Source organism: Corylus avellana, chromosome 1 (assembly GCF_965113065.1).
Source record: "Corylus avellana chromosome 1, dhCorAvel1.hap1.2, whole genome shotgun sequence".
Taxonomy (NCBI): domain Eukaryota; kingdom Viridiplantae; phylum Streptophyta; class Magnoliopsida; order Fagales; family Betulaceae; genus Corylus; species Corylus avellana.
In genome coordinates, this window is record NC_142490.1 from 2,812,125 (window position 1) to 2,825,652 (window position 13,528).

The following is a 13,528-nucleotide window of genomic DNA, read 5'->3' on the forward strand; positions in this document are numbered from 1 at the left end:
ACATACACAACCAAAAATCTTTTATTTTCACCTCTTTTCCCACCTGAAAGATTATAGCGATACACCACCAAAAAAAAAACCACTGGGACTGTAGAGAGACAATTGGAGCTGTATGGTCTACGACTACGACGGTGGGTTTTCACTCCTCTAATATTAAATTGATCATTTATGGCAGCAACCCTACAGATATGTTTAACAATTATGTTAATTAATCTTGTGTCTGGTGTCCTGGGGACCTTTCCTTAATTACACGCAGCTTCCTTGAGAGATAGGTGTGATAATTAAATAGGGAATAAGGACCCATCGAGTCATCGGCCATCGACCATCGTGACGGTTCCAGATATTTGGTCCACACTGCTATCGTATCTGATTCGATGACAGTCAATATAGGATAATCGCAGTTTTGTTGCATCCCATTAAGCTGCCGATTTGGGTTTGGTGTAATTGATTGCGAATCGGGGCAATTCACCCGACCCCAACCCATCGGTAAGTTTGGAATTTATGATTGAAAATGAGACTTTTACTCAATATTCGCCTTTCTTTTCTTTTTTTTTTTTAATCTGATTTGCATTCCTCTTAATTGTAACTTTACGGCATTTGTACGCAGATGTTCGATTGTGACTTTACTTGCCGCTTTCTAGTACTTGGTTTCCCTGAATTAATATCTATCTACTAAAAAGGAAATGAATTAATATCTATCTACTAAAAAGGAAAAATACTTATTATTATTATTATTAATTATGACATCTAGCGTCAGTAACACTCAATAAGACTTTCCAAAACTTGATGTTGATTTGATACATAATTGATAAAGGATTCTAGAATTAAACCTTTATTACAACTCTTTGACGCGATAATTCATATGTCACATATTGAAAATGTTGATTGAAAATTGAGTATATTCTTATAGGATTCTTACTTTTTATGTCGTAAAAAAGCTTTGAACCAAAAATTATATTTTGATTTTTTAAATAATAAGCATTTCTTCAATAGTTAAAAAAAAAAAAAGAAAAAAAAAGAAAAAGCGCATTTTGATGGTTAGTAATTGTAATTTGAGAATTTTCAATTTCTTTCTTGATCGTAAATGTTACTATCATATGACATCATTGCATAATAATTAAAAAAAAAAACTACTAAATATACTTTTGCATATAATATATACACCATGCACCCACGATCACGAGCTGTAATACGTGATGCACCACTAAAAACCTAGTCACGACTCACGCAAAAGGTCCAAACTTTTGTCCCAATCCAAAAGTCACCACAAATCACTATCCCCTAAAGGTAAAAATCATTACACAACGCCAACCAACACCGTTTCGCTAACAACAACAATTTTCCGACAACACCCTCACGTCCCCACAAAATTCCAAAAAACCCCACCTCTTGTCCCATTAAGAAGGCAAACTAACGGTCACGATCATGCTATGACCCTCCACCTTGCCTGCTCTTCTTCCTCCTTCACTGCCCGCTTTTAAATGGAGCCTATCACATACTCACAGTACATTTGCAGTACTATACAACCTATAACACACGATCTCTCTCTCTCCCTTACGCGCTTCCACGTCGTTTCTTTAACGTAATTTCTCGGGTTTTTGAATTTTGGATTTTTGCACTTAAATTTGCTCTTACAGAAAGAAAACGTTTTCCAAATTTCTTGAGCTAATGGCTTCTTGGGGACTGGGGAGCTCCACGCAATGTGCTTGAGAAATCAGTGTTCTTGTTCGTTGTGATTTTCTGAGATTAAAGCTTCTTGTTCTTTGTGATTTTCTGAGATTAAAGCTTTGTACTGAATCTTTCTTCTTTTCTTTTTTTATTTTTTATTTTTTTATATTTTAAATCAGTGTTTTAGTTTTGCTGCAATGTGAATTTTTCAAATACGAATTTAGGGTTCAGTTTGTAAAGAAAGAATGCGATCAGATTTAGGCCTGTAAAAAGTTATTCAAACGAATTTTAAGCAAAGTTAGATCCAAATAGTCGCTAAGCAAGTGGTACTTTGCAAATCAATGTTGGTCAAACATGCCAAGCATTAGAGCTCCAGCTGCGAAGAAAACCACGACCCTTACGGTTAGTCTTTCTTTCTATGTCAATCAGAAACCATTGCATTGCATTATTGTTTTTGTCACAACCTTCTTTCTTGATTGATAGTCTCTGATCAATTTTCGCCACAGGTTGCCGTAAAATGTAGGCCGTTAACGGAGAGAGAACGGGGCCGTGACATTGTCCGAGTGATCGACAATAAGGTGTGGTGCTGGTTTTGCCGTTTAGCATTTTAGCTTTGCTTGAAACTATGTTGAATTAGTTGTGTAGTTGATCTTTGGAGTAGAATTGATTAGTTAGTGTGGTGATTGGATTTGTAGGAGGTGGTTGTGTTGGATCCTGACTTGTCGAAGGACTATCTTGTTCGCATACAGAATCGAACAAAAGAAAAGAAATATTGTTTCGATCACGCATTTGGTCCTAACTGTACAAATGTGGTATGCTGCATTTTTCATGTAGTTAAGAGTTATATTCTTTTGTTCATTTTGATTAACGATGTCTAATATTTTTGGCATTTTGATACAATATTCCATAGAAAGAGACGTAGTGATGGTTTCTTTCGTACAAATTTATTGTAAACTGTAAAGTAGTTCTATACTCCGAATAACTTCTGGGTGTTGCACTCTGTTCACCTGCATTCCTAATATGCTAATATCCATAAAAATCTTAAAGCATTAGAAACTTTTACATGTGCAAAGCTTTACAGGTTGGGATGGTTTGTCATAGGCCATACGAGCTTCTGTAAAAAGTATAGTTGCTATTTTAATGTTTCTTTATGTTAGTATTATCTATTTTTCTGACAATACTCATCTATCCAGGATGTGTACAAAAAATGTATATCCTCTGTAATCGCGGGGGTTGTTCAAGGTTTGAACGCAACTGTATTTGCATATGGTTCAACTGGAAGGTACTAACGAGATATATTAATGGTTTTTTTTTTTTTTTTTAATATCAAATTTTCCCCCTTTTATGTCTGTACCAGACAAGCCAACTTACTTTTTCTTGGTCCTCATTTATCTGAAATTCTGTGTGATTTTTTCTTCTGCTTTATTACTCCACATTTGCTACCATTAGTTTCCAAGATTTCACAGATACACACTGTTTTTTTTTTTTTTTTTTTTTTTTTTTTTTTTTAAAAAAACCTATAGGCTATAATAAGGCAAGCTATAATGTAGAGACTGGGTTTTGTAGGGCATGATTTAGGTTTGGCATCAAAGCATAGGGGCTACCTGCAAGTTAGTCAAGGATTTGATTGATCAACTTTGGGAAGTATTTTATTGTAACTTTGAAATCTTTTTCTTCTTTTTGGTAAGAAAAATAAAAAGTGTTAGAACCATGCATGCACATGAAAGGTATTCAAAAGTACCCCTAGAGTTCCCAAGGGTTAGCTCAATCGGCTATGGACCACGCCTCATAAAGCGGAGGTCATTAGTTCAAATCCCCCTCCCCTTTCCCTTGTGTGAACATGTCAAAAAAAAAAAAAAAAAGAAGTATCCCTAGATAAAGTCTTATGCTAATTTCTAGAATCTGAACAATTTGAAAATCAAAAGTGGGGCATTCTCTTCAGAAATTCAATCACTCTAGAAATATTTTCATATTTGGGAATAGATAACTATTTCACAAGATATTCTAAATAGGATAGAAAGGCTTGATGTGGGGCACTGCGACCACTTTTTGTGCTTAATACCATACAAGTTTGCACTTAATCCATAGAGTTTTGATTAACCTGGAGCAGGTATTTGGCTGCCATAAAAGTATCTTTCTTTTGCCTGCATTTGAGATCAAGAGTAGGCTTTAGTTATAAAAACAATTAGATTTGGTCTCTTGGTCTCCAGTCACAGATTTTTTATTTCTCCATATCTTAAGGCATTCTTGATCCATCTGTGGTAATGAGTATTTTATTCAACTTGTGAGCCTGTATGCTGCTCATTGATGCACATTGGTTGTGAAGTTCATCATCATCATCGTTTATGGGCACCCTGAATGATGAAAAATTAATGTCAAAATCAACTTGTATTCCTTCGAAATTTTGATCTTATATCTTTCTGTATTGGGATTTGTGCTCTCCATTTGTTAATTCTGTTTATAATTGAATTTCAACATTTTTTATACATATCTAGTGGTAAAACATATACAATGGTTGGGACTCGAGATGATCCTGGACTCATGGTTCTGAGTCTGCATACAATTTTTGATCTAATCAAATCAAACAAGAGCTCTGATGAATTTGAAGTCACATGCTCCTACCTTGAAGTCTACAATGAAGTAGGGATTGCATTTTGATTAAGATATTGACTTATTTATATTGCTCATGTTCTTTCAAAGTTGTTTGACTTTTTCATTTCTAATAAATTTAGGTCATCTATGATTTGCTCGAAAAATCATCTGGACATTTGGAGCTTAGAGAGGATCCTGAGCAGGGAATAATTGTTGCTGGGCTGAGATGTATCAAGGTTCAATGTTATTTCCCCCCACCCAATCTATTTTGCTGGGTGTATTAATTGGAATTACTGGTTTTGGTATATTTCATATGAGTGATGCTTTGGCATGCAAGATGCAAACCTTGAATGCATCACTGAAGTGTGGCTAATCTGTTGGTGACATGTATACTCTCTCTATGTTAAACATGATTCCAGCACTTAGCAATGATTCAGTGGGTTTATGGGCTTTAGCCTACAACTAGTAAAGTCATAAAAATAGATTCCTGTGGCCAGGGTTGGAGTAGAAAATGGTTCATATATATATGAATCAAATATTGGGGTTTTTTTTTCTTGATAAGTAAACATTTGCATACTTGTGAGCCACCTTTGTTAACATGTCAAAGTCTGAAAAGAATCAACAAAGGGACTTTCTTATCTGCATCACTGTTTTTTAAGGATTTATCTAAACTAATATAATAAAGTTGCCGTGATATCTTTGTTATCTTCAATAATTGATAAATATCTCCGTTGCTTGTCCATTTCAGTCTTATAATCTATGAGAAGACTCTATTCTACTACTGTTCTAATCTGTTGCGATGCAAATAATTCCAGTAACTGAGAATTTGGATGTTCATGAGAACTGAATCAACATATTCTTCTAAAGATGGCATTTAAACTCTGTAATTTTGGTTGCAAGTATAGGAGTCCTTAATGTCTCTTAACCTTGTTCAAATTAACGGAATTTTAGAATATCTTGAATGACTTTTCGTTTTTTGTTGTTATTGTTTTTGTCAATGGACAAGTGGGATATTTTTGTGTAATGGCTTCATCATAGAGAAGCAATTTATATATATATATATATTTTAATCAGTGTCTCTAGTAATGTAAAATGATGTTTCATTTTTCTTCTGTTTTGCTCGTATATTGCATGGTCACATAGTTGACCTTATAGCCACTTATGGTTTGACTACCTATTCTTTTCGCTATCTGGTATGTTTTTGTTTGACTTTCTCCATAAAAAAATTCAGTGATTCCTCTATTTTACTTACCTTATCAATGTGCATTATGGTCCTTGATGCAGCAAGTGTCTACTATGATCAGCATACCTATTAATCAGTGATTGCTTTTGCTTCTGATTCAGGTTCACTCTGCTGATAAGATACTTGAACTTTTGAATTTGGGGAATGGTCGACGGAAAACAGAAAGCACAGAGGTTAATGCAACTTCGTCACGGTGAGTATGGATTAGTTGAATTTCTTACTTGCTCTAAACATATCATCGTCATTGTTGTCATTAGGGTGTGTTGAGCATCCCCACTCTTGTTTGCTGTTTGTAGATAGCCTATGAAGAACAGGTACTACCACTCTAACCCTATGTCAACACCCACTCCTCCCCTGTTTCTTAAAGGCTATTTCTGGCCTATAAGGAGCAGGTACTACTACTGCTGCTGCTCCCAAGAATAATACGGCAACTTCAGTGATACTATAAATATTATGACCACCATCATGACCAGCTTGACAAATTTATCACCTGTCACTTTACTACAACTGTGATCATTATCATCACCATCATTCCATATTGAAAAATTTATTACATGGAGCCCTCTATCCTGTGCAACCTTTTCTCATGATCTCATGCAAAGTTGTTTCCATGCAACCAGATCACATGCAGTTCTGGAGATTACTGTGAAAAGAAAACAGAGAAATAAGTATCGAAATCAAGTCCTGCGAGGAAAACTTGCACTTGTAGATCTTGCTGGCAGTGAACGTGCTTCTGAAACAAATAGTGGGGGCCAAAAGCTAAGAGATGGAGCTAATATCAACCGGTCACTTCTTGCTTTAGCAAACTGCATAAATGCACTGGGGAAACAACAAAAGAAGGGTCTTGCTTATGTTCCTTACCGCAATAGGTATCTGATGGTACCTTTTTCTTTTTCCTTTTTTATTTCTTTTTTCTGATGGTACTCATTATAGCCTGAATTCCTCCCTGCTATTGTAGCTAATTTACTTGTTCTTGCAGCAAATTGACACGAATACTTAAAGATGGTCTGAGCGGCAATTCTCAAACGGTCATGGTTGCTACAGTATCCCCTGCAGACAGTCAGTATCATCACACTGTGAATACCTTGAAGTATGCCGACCGGGCAAAGGAAATAAAGACACACATTCAGGTGAGACTTACAAATTTATCGTGGGACATAATTTATAATTCTTGAAAGCATGAGCATTGTGGATCTCATTTATGCTTGAGGTGCTATAACCGATATTCACTTTGGATGATGCTTGAAGGCATCAATTTCAGCTCTTTTTAAATTATTGCTTTTAATAATCCTTGACCTTTCATTCCTTATGTTTGGAGTAGCTTCCCTCTTGCATGGCATTGGAGTATGGTCATGTTGTTGTTTGCTAATTGAATTGTCAATGCTTTACTTTCTATTCTGTCACAGCCAAATGTATCCTTCCTGTATGTTTCTGTATGGTATCTACTTGGTTTATCAGGCTTATTTCAGATGATATATGTTCTCTTTTGGTGCTCTTTATCTGTTTATCACTTGCTGGACTCATACATCTTCAGGCATTAATTGTTTCTTGGTTATAGAAGTTTTCATAACACCCTTGTTTCTGTATAGAAAAACATTGGCACAGTGGATACCCATGTATCAGACTACCAACGGATGATTGACAGTCTTCAGGTAAGCTACTAATGGAATTTTATCTGTTATTTAAGGTAGCATGGTATACTTCTTGGCATATGACGTACTTGATTTTACAGATTGAGGTTTGCCGACTAAACAAAGAACTAGCTGCAAAGGAATCACAGCTAAGTGTCAAACCTGTGGAAAAAGCTGCAGACAATGAGCTGTCTTGGTTGAATATATTGAGTCATGAAATCAGTGAAAATGTTCAGGAGCGGATAAACTTGCAGAAGGCATTATTTGAGCTTGAGGAAACTAACCTTCGTAACCGCACTGAACTCCAACATCTTGATGATGCTATTGCAAAACAACAGGTTAGATTGTGACTTTTACCATGCAGACTGTGTTTTGCATATTCTATACAATTTGGGCTTCAAATGTTTCTTGTCTACCCTTAAATCTATCTCAAGTCTATGTCTGGACTCTATAACAATATTTAGTGCTTATTTCTTCTGAGATCTGATGCCCCAAGCAAATCCTTAGAATGCAGAATATAACGCTTCGCATTTCTAAATTGTCCACAAACAAAATCTTATTGTTAATGTACCCAAACACAGGCAACCTAGAGGTTTAAATGTCTGATTTACTGTTGTATCTCCATCCCAATCTTTTCTTGGTTTGCTTACCAAACCAGGATTGAATTTCTACATAGTTTACATCAACGATGGAGTACTTTCTATGTCACAGGCTATTGGAACAGATGGAGCAGTTGTGGATGCTTTAAGAGCAAGGCGGCAAGTCATTCTAGATAACATCCGTGACAATGACGAAGCTGGTGTCAATTACCAAAAGGTAGTGATCCGTGTACTACTTAAGAATTACATTTTGTGATGCTTCTTACCATATTAACAATTTTACTTTTTGCAGGAAATTGAAGCAAATGAGAGGCATCGATGCGAACTCCAAGATATGATCGAGGAAGCCATTAGTAACAATGGCAACAAAACTTACTTGCGCATTCTCAGTCAATACAGGATCCTGGTGAGTAGACATAAGTAGGATTCAATCTAGTCATCTTGGAATTAGCTGTTATGATTGTAGAAACTTGATCCCAGAGCCTGGATCCATTTGACTAATATAGGGTACAAAGAGATTCTCAAGTAAGTCTTTGTTTTACTGAACAAAACATGGGGATGGGATTTTCTTAACTTAAATATAAAAATTACTCCCTAGTCTGTATTAATGACCTCAACTAAGAATCTAATGAACAGGTTACTCTTGTCATGACATAATCATTTGTCTTAAGCTGATGTTGGTTACCGTCTGTTAGAAATGATGACTGCCAACTGGTATAGTAAACATTGGTTCAGGAGCATCAAGTTGAAGATTTTGAAACCTTGTACTATCTCACAGGCTGTATATTTTGTTTTATATACCTGCCTTTAGAGCCTTACAGTTCTGCTGCTCTGATGTAGGGAATGACCAATACTGAGCTTCAATTTGAAATGGCAATGAGGGATCAAGTCATCCACAACCAACGGGAATCACTGAGAAACATGTGGAACTTGCTCATGGGATTAGGACTTGATGAGAGACAGATATTGGACCTTGCAGCCAAACAGGGAATAACAATTGAAGACTGGACGGTGGCACCATTTCTTGGTCTTTCTGACAGGAAGCAGTCACCGAATCCAGCTTCTGGCAGATTGGAACCCCTCGATTGTCCATATATGGGGCAGTCGTTCTTGAAAACATCTTGCGTCTTCCAGCACTGTCAAGACTTTGGTTCAAGATCATTTTCAAGGGAGCACTGGGATTCAGCTTCTACTTTTTGCAGAGAGGAGCACCATAGCTCATACTACTTAATGTCGCATGATCACTCCCCATCATCATGTGTGAGGCTGAGGAGGAGTAGTGAGCATTGGGTTGGTGGCAGGGCAAGTCCATTTTTTGGCACTCCTATGAAACATCCTCAAAATTTGCGACATTCGTATCCAGAGATTAGAACTCATTCTTCTCCTTATGGGGAAGGCTGCATGTCCTCTTCATCGCACAGTGCTGATTTTGGCAATCAGCATAAGGTAAGCAACCTAAATATTATAATTATGGACATGCTTCCTGGAGTTTGTCATGTAGCTATCAGATAGATCTATATAAAGGCATTCTTAACTCTGGGTGAAAGTTGTGTTGTTCTTAGTCCTTGTTTCTCATGAGCTTTGTTAGTCTATTTGTTTTTAGACCATCCTTTCTTCTGTCTTCTCTTGGACATCTGAGCTAATAGACTTAAAACAGTTTCCTTTGTATCACATTCATTTCTTTTAATATTTATTTATTTATAAAAAGAAGAAGAACAACATGGTTGTATGCTTTACAGAATTGATCTGTCTAGACTCCTATTGAAGAAGAAACATGGGAAAAAGAAATTCATATGCAGAATCATTAAATTGTTCTCTTTAACCAGATTGCTTGGGATGATATGACTCAAAAGAGTCAATTCTCAATAGGCGTCTTCTATACCCTACAGGCATTTGAATATAAATGTTCTGGTTTTGTGTAAATAGTCTATAAGAAAAATCTTCAAATTGGATGACCTCCGATCATATGATCATTTGGGGAGTTTTGTTGACCTTCCAGATGACAATACTCTTGCACTTGAATAATTTTTTCCTCCTATCGAGAGGTTAATATTCTGTTTAAAAAATGTCCTACTCATTGCCATATGCTTTTCTAAATGCTGCATTTGTTTCTTAAATATTCTGTTCCCATTCTTTTGAATATTAACTGCATGACTAATGTCTTTTGACCTCTGGTTAATTTTCTCCACAGGATGCATGGAATACTACTATGTGGCAGCATTTATACGAGAGTCCTCATCTTCGAATGAGTAGCAGCCAAGAGTTGTACAAAGGAAAATTGATGGGCCATGGTGGGACAACTCAAGGTTTGTTTGGATGCAGCCCACTCGAACAAGGCCCTGGTTTTCTCAGCTCAAATCGTACTTTTCAAAATCCGGATACCTAAGGTCACCCTTCCAATTTTGTATAGCAGTAGTATTCTTGAATACTACACCTCCTTTTTTCCACTTCCCCTGCCCATTTTTTCATTTGTTTTCTGCTAATGTACATATATGTTGTAGACTTGTAGTGTTTGAGCATGCTCGCTTTTTAATAGGTTTTCTCAGAATCTGCAGGTGAGCCTTTTTAATTTCCTATCTGAAGAAAAGGGGGAGAAAAAAAGGATTCTGTAGGAAGGTTTTGGTGTGAATATAGTCCAGCACTAGGTAGTCGGTAGACTTTCTAACATGTCGATTTGCTTCCGCGACATTGTTTCGATGCTGTGTCTGTATATATTTGTGTACATTTTTCGGCTACTTGGATTAATGAAAAATAGCAATTCATAATTCTACCAATTTGACGTTAGCCATGAATTTGGACTGAAATTTTTTAGTCAGGTACTCTCCAAAGACAGGCAAGAGCAATGCCACATGAATGGTGACACTCGCAAGTATTATGTTGGATTTTTGGCTGTATCAGATTATAAATTAATTCAATCCCATGAGCAGAAAACTAAGATGATTATTCCAATTGTTTCTAGGGAAATATGTTCCTGATCATACAGCAATTATAAAGGGCTTTGAACTGCAACCACCAATGCATGTGTTTCTACCAACACAGAATTGGAGGGAGGGAAGGAAGGAGAACCTGAAGCCTGCTGGTATGAGGAGTTTTAACTCTCGAGCGTTTATGGAAGGAATAATCATCTAATGTGTTGGTTAATTTGGTATAAAAATGTGGTGTTTTCACCTTCAATCTATTTGATTTGTTTAGCCTATGTGTCAAATTTTTATTGAAGCTCTAAAAGTGCGGTTTACACCACAACTGGATAAAATGGGCTCTCCTTCTATTATATTTGGTGATTGTTTGTGTGGTCATGAAATTTCAAATTCTGCATTATATTTGTGAACACCTATTCAACCCTCTTCTGGCTAGGTTAACGTTGGAGTGTTGGGCTATAATTTTCATATTAAATTGCACACTTTGTAGCATGGTTTTTTGCATTAAAATCCAACACATATTGTCCTTGGATTATGCCTTAACCGCTTTACAAAATTTACTGTTTTGATCTAATGGCGTAATAACATAAGATAATACCCACCAATTTAATTCAAACTCATGATAGTGCTTTAGGGTATTTGATTTTCTTGATTACTTTCTATTATACTAGGCTCATTGCATGGGCTAAGCTCCATGGTGATTTAGTTACTAAGTAGTAGATTTACACAATTACTTTTTCAGTTGTAAAACATTCTAATATTTTATATTCTAGCAGGTTTTCTAAGAGGTCAGGGTAAAACTATAGTATATATGTTCGTGAAGCTAAAGAGGCTAAGTGAAGGGCTTATAGAGACATGTTTATGCATGGAGAAATACAATGATGGCATTATATATTTGTAATTGTCTTGGACATTGGAGGCTCTTGTATATGTATTTGATGATAGACGAGATATTGAGGAATGTAGCTTTTAGCCGAGATCAATATTTTTAGCTTTCCGCTACATTTTACTTTGATAAGTGCTTGCTTTCTACTATATTTTACTTTGATAAGTGCTAAACTGAATAGTACTTTCAATTCATTACAAGCAGGGACGGAGTCAGCTTTGAGTTTGGGGGGGACCCAAGGCAAAAAAAAATTTTGGGGAGGGACCAATTGGCAAAAAATACTTTTTTTTAAAATTTTTTTTTATTTTTTGCCTACAAATTTTTTTTTCTTGTAATTTGGGGGGGAACAGGGCCACTATCAGTCCCCCCCTAAATCCGTCTCTAATTACAAGTAAATTAATTTTATTCTTTAAGCACATATAGCACTTTCTATTTTCATTAAATAAGGTAAATATCAAAGCTAAATAACCAATAACTCTTATTCTTTTTTTTTGAATAACTCTTATTCTCAATGCTATTGTAAGTCGCCATAAACTTGCCATAGGGTGGTTCTCTTGTCTTCATCAACCACATGAAAACAACTTGTCTTTTTTCTTATTCTTACTTTCTCAAGTTTCCATATAGATGTCACCTTCATCTACGTCTGCCACATTAACAAACAAGATAACAAAATTTTTATGTCTATATGTCAACCCGCTGACTAGGCCATATTGCATGCATTAGTAGTATTAGTGAGTTAAAAAATAATAATAATAATAATTACTTATGGTTATATATATATATATATATATATATATATATATATATATATATATATATATATATAGTTCAAGGACATTGTAAAACATAACATAATTATCCTAGCTGTGTCGACTTAAATTCAAAGTATTTCACCAAAATCACCCCCACAAATAAAAAATAAATAAATAAAAAGAGAGAAAAGCGTTGGTCGTTGTATTAGAGGGCAAACGTCATTTTTTCTCCTAATAAGTACAAAAATTTCTTTGTCAGCATAGAAAGAGATTTATGAATTTTTGAAAACTATTCTTTTTAGTTTTGTATTTGATGTTATTTTAAAACTAAAAAACATAACTTAGAAAAAAATAGGAGCAAATAATCGTCCAAAATTTGTAAAATTCTCTAAATTGGGAAAAAAATATCCTCCAAAAATTTGTAAATAATTCAACACCTTAATTTGGGGTTACACATTGTATAAAATACTAGTTTTTACGATTTTTGGTCCAAAACACAAGCTAGGATTATAGCATAATACATTGGTATTAGTATTAGTGACTTGTTACTCTAAAGATTTGTGTCATAACTCTTGGTTGACACAAGACATTTGTGTTGGGAGGTTAAAAAATTATGATGACGCCGCAGGGACGGAGTCAGCTTTGAATTTGGGGGGGAACTAGGTTTGGAGAGAGACCAATTGGCAAAAAATACCTTAAATTATTATTTTTTTATCTTAATTTTTTTTTTTCCTTAAAATTTTTTTTTCTTGTAATTTGGTGGGGGGCCAGGGCCACTGCCGGTCCCCCCTAAATCCGTCTCTGGTTACGCCGTTCAAGTTCAAGATTTTGAATCAAATCATGATTCGAGAGATTAAAATTTTTGGTCCAATGTATTATTGAGATTTTATGTCTTAAATTCATTGTTCAATTAATTTTTTTCCAAATTCTAGGGGATTTTTGAAACAATAAAAGTACTAGTTTATGATTATTTTTTAACAAGGAATTAGATGAAGATATAATGGATATGGCAACTCTTTTAGTAAAAGAGTATTGGTCTTAGATTTTTTTTTTTTTTTTTTTTTTTGTGTGTGTGCTTGCACAACAACTTATTGTGATAATATTTCCAGAGTTTTTGGGAAGGTTATTAACTATGCAGCAACTTTGTGCCCTAAACCCTCTCTAAATTATTAAGAGTTATAAATGGAGAAAACGAACATTAAAGTGAATTTTGAAGTAAAATGGCCAATAAAGATAAAA

General features: G+C 35.2%; 1 protein-coding gene across 4 annotated transcripts; it reads left to right on the plus strand.

The window, feature by feature from the left end:
- The first annotated feature begins 1,597 nt into the window (after positions 1-1,597).
- On the plus strand, positions 1,598-11,623 carry LOC132173099 (P-loop containing nucleoside triphosphate hydrolases superfamily protein). 4 transcript variants are annotated; one of them, XR_015912840.1, is made up of 18 exons: positions 1,598-1,732; positions 1,848-2,070; positions 2,175-2,246; positions 2,364-2,480; positions 2,862-2,950; positions 4,164-4,308; positions 4,401-4,496; positions 5,605-5,696; positions 6,124-6,372; positions 6,483-6,633; positions 7,093-7,155; positions 7,236-7,472; positions 7,846-7,950; positions 8,026-8,139; positions 8,574-9,179; positions 9,925-10,120; positions 10,693-10,812; positions 11,428-11,623. XR_015912840.1 is itself a non-coding variant. In XM_059584678.2 (17 exons), exons 2-16 carry the CDS (start codon positions 2,023-2,025, stop codon positions 10,117-10,119), a joined length of 2,379 nt encoding a protein of 792 aa, XP_059440661.2. In that variant the 5' UTR covers positions 1,598-1,732; positions 1,848-2,022; the 3' UTR covers position 10,120; positions 10,693-11,083. The 4 variants fall into 4 exon arrangements, 3 of the variants coding, with proteins under 3 accessions (XP_059440661.2, XP_059440658.2, XP_088374383.1); XM_059584678.2 differs by lacking the exon at positions 11,428-11,623 and having other exon boundaries at positions 10,693-11,083; XM_059584675.2 differs by lacking the exons at positions 10,693-10,812; positions 11,428-11,623 and having other exon boundaries at positions 1,599-1,732; positions 9,925-10,684.
- Positions 11,624-13,528: the final 1,905 nt, after the last annotated feature.

Excerpts from the sequence above, each read along its gene's own strand:
- LOC132173099 (XM_059584678.2), top strand. The coding sequence starts at position 2,023 with ATGCCAAGCATTAGAGCTCCAGCTGCGAAGAAAACCACGACCCTTACG. Across the intron at positions 2,247-2,363 it reads TCCGAGTGATCGACAATAAG|GAGGTGGTTGTGTTGGATCC; the intron begins GTGTGGTGCTGG and ends TTGGATTTGTAG. Across the intron at positions 9,180-9,924 it reads ATTTTGGCAATCAGCATAAG|GATGCATGGAATACTACTAT; the intron begins GTAAGCAACCTA and ends TTTTCTCCACAG.